The sequence below is a fragment of the Nicotiana sylvestris genome, chromosome 10 (genome assembly GCF_000393655.2).
Source record: "Nicotiana sylvestris chromosome 10, ASM39365v2, whole genome shotgun sequence".
Lineage (NCBI taxonomy): Eukaryota > Viridiplantae > Streptophyta > Magnoliopsida > Solanales > Solanaceae > Nicotiana > Nicotiana sylvestris.
Window position 1 is genome coordinate 144570495 of NC_091066.1, and position 5057 is coordinate 144575551.

The window sequence follows — 5057 nt, forward strand, 5'->3', positions numbered from 1 at the left end:
TAATGAGGAACGTCTCTGCTAGACTTTGCTAGAGTTTTTGATTTGGTGATAGCAAACTCGAGTTTCCCGAAGAAGAGGGAGCACTTGGTCACCTTTCAGAGTTTGGCGATCGAGACTCAAATTGATTATGTACTTCATAGGAAGTCCGATAGAGGTCTTTGCACGGATTGCAAGGTCATCCCAAGTGAGAACCTCTCGACCCTTCATAGGCTCCTGGTCATAGACCTTGAGATCACGAGGAAAAGAAGGAAGAGGGTGATGTATAGCCAACATAGGATAAAGTGGGGAGCCTTGATGGAAGTTAAAGCGCAGGAGTTAGGGGTCAAGCTGGTGACTATGGGGGCTTGGAGAAGTAGTGGGGACGCAAGCGCTATGTGGACCATGACTGCGCAGTGCATTAAGGAAGTCGTGAGAGAGGTATTAGGGGTCTCAAAGGGTAATTCTGGTGGTCACAAGGGAGATTGGTGGTGGAATAGAGAGGTGCAAGGAAAAGTGGATACCAAGAAAGCAGCATATCTAAAGCTAGTGAAAAGTGTAAACGAGGAGGAGAAAAGGGCGAATAGGGAGCATTATAAGTTAGCTAAGAAAGAGGCTAAGCTAGCAATTACGGCAGCAAAGACTGCAGCTTTTAGTCGACTATATAAGGAACTCAAGGGCCCTGGTGGGGATAAGAGGTTGTTCAGGTTAGCCAAGGCGCGAGAAAGGGCATGACTTGGACCAAGTGAAGTGCATGAATAACGAAGAATGTAGAGTTTTGTTGGATGAGGAGCTTATCCGTCGGAGATGGAGGACCTACTTCCATAGTCTCTTGAACGAGGAGGGGGACAAGAGCATTGTACTAGGTGATTTGGAATTTTCCGGGAGTCATTGTAACTTTGGGTATTGTAGGCGGATTAGAGTTGATGAAGTTGAGGGTGCTATGCGTAAGATGAGCAGGGGCAAAGAAACATGACCGGATGAAATCCCGGTGGAGTTTTGGAAGAATGTGGGCAAAGTGGACTTGGAGTGGCTCACTAGGTTATTTAATGTCATTTTTAGAACGAAGAAGATGCCCGAAGAGTGGAGGTGGAGCACGATGGTTCCTGTGTACAAGAACAAGGGTGATATCCAAAATTGCAATAATTATCGGGGTATCAAGATGCTTAGCCATACTATGAAAGTCTGGGAGAGAGTGGTAGAGCTAAGTGCGAGAAGGAGCATGACTATTTCCGAGAACCAATTTGGGTTTATGCCGGGGAGTTCGACTACGGAAGTTATCCACCTTGTTAGGAGATTGATGGAGCAGTATAGGGAGAGAAAGAAGGACTTGCATATGGTGTTCATCGACTTAGAAAAGGCGTACAATAAAGTTTCGAGGGAAGTTTTGTGGAGATGTTTGGAGGTTAGATGTGTTCATGTTGCCTATATGATAACAACACGATAGGGGATTCAAGAATTACTAAAGAAAAACAAGAAAATCAAAAAACGTGTGGAAGCTAAAAGAAAATAAAGAAACGAAAAAAAGACGGAAAATTAAAGATAGATTGAATTCAAGAAAGGGTTTCTTGAATTCAAGAAGTCTATTCTTGAAATTAAATCCTAACAACAATAATTAGCTAACAAAGAACTAATCGCCTTTGGTAGAGAATTAAAAAATAAGAGATAGATTGTGAAACCCAACCCTTTAGAATAATAAGAACAACAATAAGCCTAAACGTATCACCTTTCTTGAATACCTAGAAGTGATCTAAGATTTTGAAAGAGTTTAATCTTACCACCTTAAGTTGAGTCTTGAAGGTTGAAAAATAAATCCAAGAGTAGCCACACACAAGAGTGTAAGAAAAGTCTCACAATTTTTATTTATAATAATATGAATAATCTGAGTCTAAAAATAAAGAAGATAACCTTATATAGGTAGGAGGGTGTCACGAAATTAAGCCTAAAAAAAATAAGGAAGTAAAGTCCTAAACTACTTTGGACAACAAGTCCAACTACCTTAGGAAAAGAAAAATACTAGGAAGCAAAAAACCAAGTCATTCTTGGAAAGTAATTCCAAAAATCTTAGGAAAAGGAAACATAACCTTAACTAACTAGGAAAGCAATAAATATAGTCCTAAAATATATGGGAATAAGTCTCAAACCAATCTTGGATAGAATCTTGGAAATCTTGAAGAAAATTTGCAAGCAACTTGGCACCAACTTGCAGTCAACATGTAGCACGCCTATTTTACCCTTCTTGGACATTAAGTAAGTCCTTTTTATGCTATTAAAACGTGGTTTTATGTAGGACTTCATGGGCTGCAAGTTTGGACATATTTTAGATGACAAAATTGTCCAACAGTGGCTTGATTTGGACTTTCTTCAGAGGATGTTTCTTGGGATCTAATCCACCTTTTCTTGGACATGAACTTGGGACATAAAATAATTATAACACCTAGATAACTCATATACTTTATCCTTAAGCTCTTCCTCTCAACTAACAACTTCTTTGATCGCTCCTGAAGTCCAATGACCTTGTTTTATAGCTTTTTAGCTTGAGATCTTGTTAAAGGCCCTCTTTGAGATTCCAAAGCTTTATCCTTGTCCTTGAATAGATTTGAGCTTCCTAGGATGCTATCATTTCCTTCTTCTTGAAGAAAATTCGTCCTCGAATTTCGACCTTGCAAGAAAACGAAGACATGCACTTGTAAATGTCATCCACTAATCTGAAAAAATGGTAAAAATAAAATAAGATAGTGACTATGTATCCACTTAACCCAATTAAGCCTAATATGTGTAAATACTCCTTTATAAAGCATATGGACATCATCATCCCAATAAAATTTATGCCTACTTAGATTTGTCCCATGAAAACCTCTCTTAAGATAGTCAAAAAATGTGCATGACAATGAAATTACAAAAGATTGATCACGCGTCCATTTAAAACAAGTATCTCTACCACATGTATCAAATAAGACACTTTTATGATATAGCCAAGTATCAATTACAAATTTTATGGATTCTTCTACATATAAGCTATTCAAAGAAGCACATAAATTCACAAGAAGGTTAGATGCACCAATAAATTCCAAAATAAAAATTTCAATATATTCAAGCTCATGATTATAACTTTCCCCAATAATATTTGCAATATCAATGAATTCTATATAATTGCTCAAACTGTCACAAGAAGAGTCATAGATAGATTCATGAAAGAGTATTTGATGACTAATGTAATAATCATGTATATCCTCTTTACTAGAAGCAATCACTTTTACAGGCTCACAATCAACATGACTAGAGGAATGATTTCTCATCAAATAACAAAACTTACATTCTAGTAATTTATCACATGAAAACTCATTAGGCACTTGAATAAGAGAATAAAGAATATTTAACTCATTAGAAAATCTTTTCTCATAAATTTCATGCCTTTTTCCACCAAGTTGGAATGCATAATCATCTATGTCATACTCAATTTCAAAAAGGAAGCAAATTACTCTTGCACTTGAACTTGGATATTACAGTTAATGACTTGATATGCATCAAAATATCATCATCCACAAAATTTATAAAGTCACTAACATAAGAAATTAGAGTATAGTTCATTACCTCCAAAAATACCTTAGGTTTCCTAGAAAGGCAAGAATTCGAATAAACCAATTATACATAATATACTTGGACTTATTTACTAATGGAACATCTTCACCTTGTATTCTTTTATGCAATGGCTCCAACTTAGCAATGCATTTAGGCAACTCAATGTCATAAACCTGTAAATAAGGATCAAAATAGTCTAAAGGTTCAACAACAAATAAATTAATCAAGCTTTTATCTTCCACCATCCAACAAGAATTGATTTCGCCTAATTCATGTTGGAATCCAGTGGGATCCTTTACCACTATCTCTTGCGCCTCACCTATCCTTTTTTAGAAGGTCTTTCAACATGTGGCTGCACAAAAATACAAGAACTAAAACAAGAAAGAGTTAATGGGTTAGGAAGTAAAGAACATATTTTTTACTTACACTCTCTTTGGCTTTTATCTCAAGACTAACTTTTTCCTCACCCTTAGCCTCTTTTCTCTCACTAAAGTTTTCTTCTTTTTTTTCTTTCAATCAAAACCTCATATTGTTCTCTCTCTACCTCACATACTTTTGTTATCTCATTGCCTTTCCTCTTTTCTTTTCCCTCAAACTCACTCTTTTTCTCACTTGACATCTCATTCTCTTCACTCAGCACAACCTCTCCTTTTTCCTCTCTTGGGATGTCGACATGCACTCCCTCACTCCTTTCATTCTTTTCTCTCTCATATTTTTTCATATTCTCTTTAACGGTCTTTTCATCTTCACAAATTTATGAGGGAGTCAAAGGTCCAAGAATAGGTTTCTTCCCATTAATCTCAAAAGAGTATCTATTTTTTTCCATGTTATATGAAGCTCTTCTGTAAATATACCATGGCTTTCCCAACAAGACATGATAATTATTTATGGGAATCACATAACACCAGATTGCATCCTCATACATTCCAATAGAGAATAGTAATAACACTCTTTTATCTACCTTTACTCCTCCAAACATGTAGGGTTCAATATGCTCAACATAAGGCAAGTTCAATTTCTCAACCATATAAGTGCTAATTGAGTTATAGCCAAACTCTTTATCAATTTTAAGGGCACAAATTGCAGACAACACTTTAGCTCTTGTTTGAAAAATAACTTTACCATTGTTTTCCTTCTATTCGGTATACTGTAAGTTCGACTTTTCAAGTTGTTGAGTCATAGCTCGTCTCCTTTCACAATAACTACCTGTTTGAAACATCTTGAACAAAGATTAGAAGAATTATGTATCTCTCAAATTTGGCCTTTTTCTTCTAATACTCTCACTTCTCTTACCTTTTTCCACTCAAAGTAACTCTTGATCGTTAATCTTTAGATTTATTAATAAACCTTATTAGTTACAACCTTAGTGATAAGAATATGGAGTTAGAAAAAGAAAAGGAAAGTGGAATACCAAACCTAAAAAGAATAGGAATTGGTTAGTTTTTAAAAGAAAGGAAAAAAACCCCAAGAATAAGGAAAGAAGTTACCTTAATCTTCAA

The 5057-nt window shown here is 36.0% G+C and overlaps 1 protein-coding gene across 1 annotated transcript; it reads left to right on the plus strand.

Moving 5' to 3' along the window:
- The first annotated feature begins 336 nt into the window (after positions 1 to 336).
- Positions 337 to 2300, plus strand: LOC138880068 (uncharacterized). Its single transcript, XM_070159722.1, has 2 exons — positions 337 to 683; positions 2267 to 2300. Exons 1-2 carry the CDS (start codon positions 337 to 339, stop codon positions 2298 to 2300), a joined length of 381 nt encoding a protein of 126 aa, XP_070015823.1.
- Positions 2301 to 5057: the final 2757 nt, after the last annotated feature.

Coding starts and splice junctions, on each gene's coding strand:
- LOC138880068 (XM_070159722.1), top strand. CDS start 337: ATGGGGGCTTGGAGAAGTAGTGGGGACGCAAGCGCTATGTGGACCATG. Junction 684..2,266: donor GGGGATAAGAGGTTGTTCAG/GTTAGCCAAGGC, acceptor GGTTTTATGTAG/GACTTCATGGGCTGCAAGTT.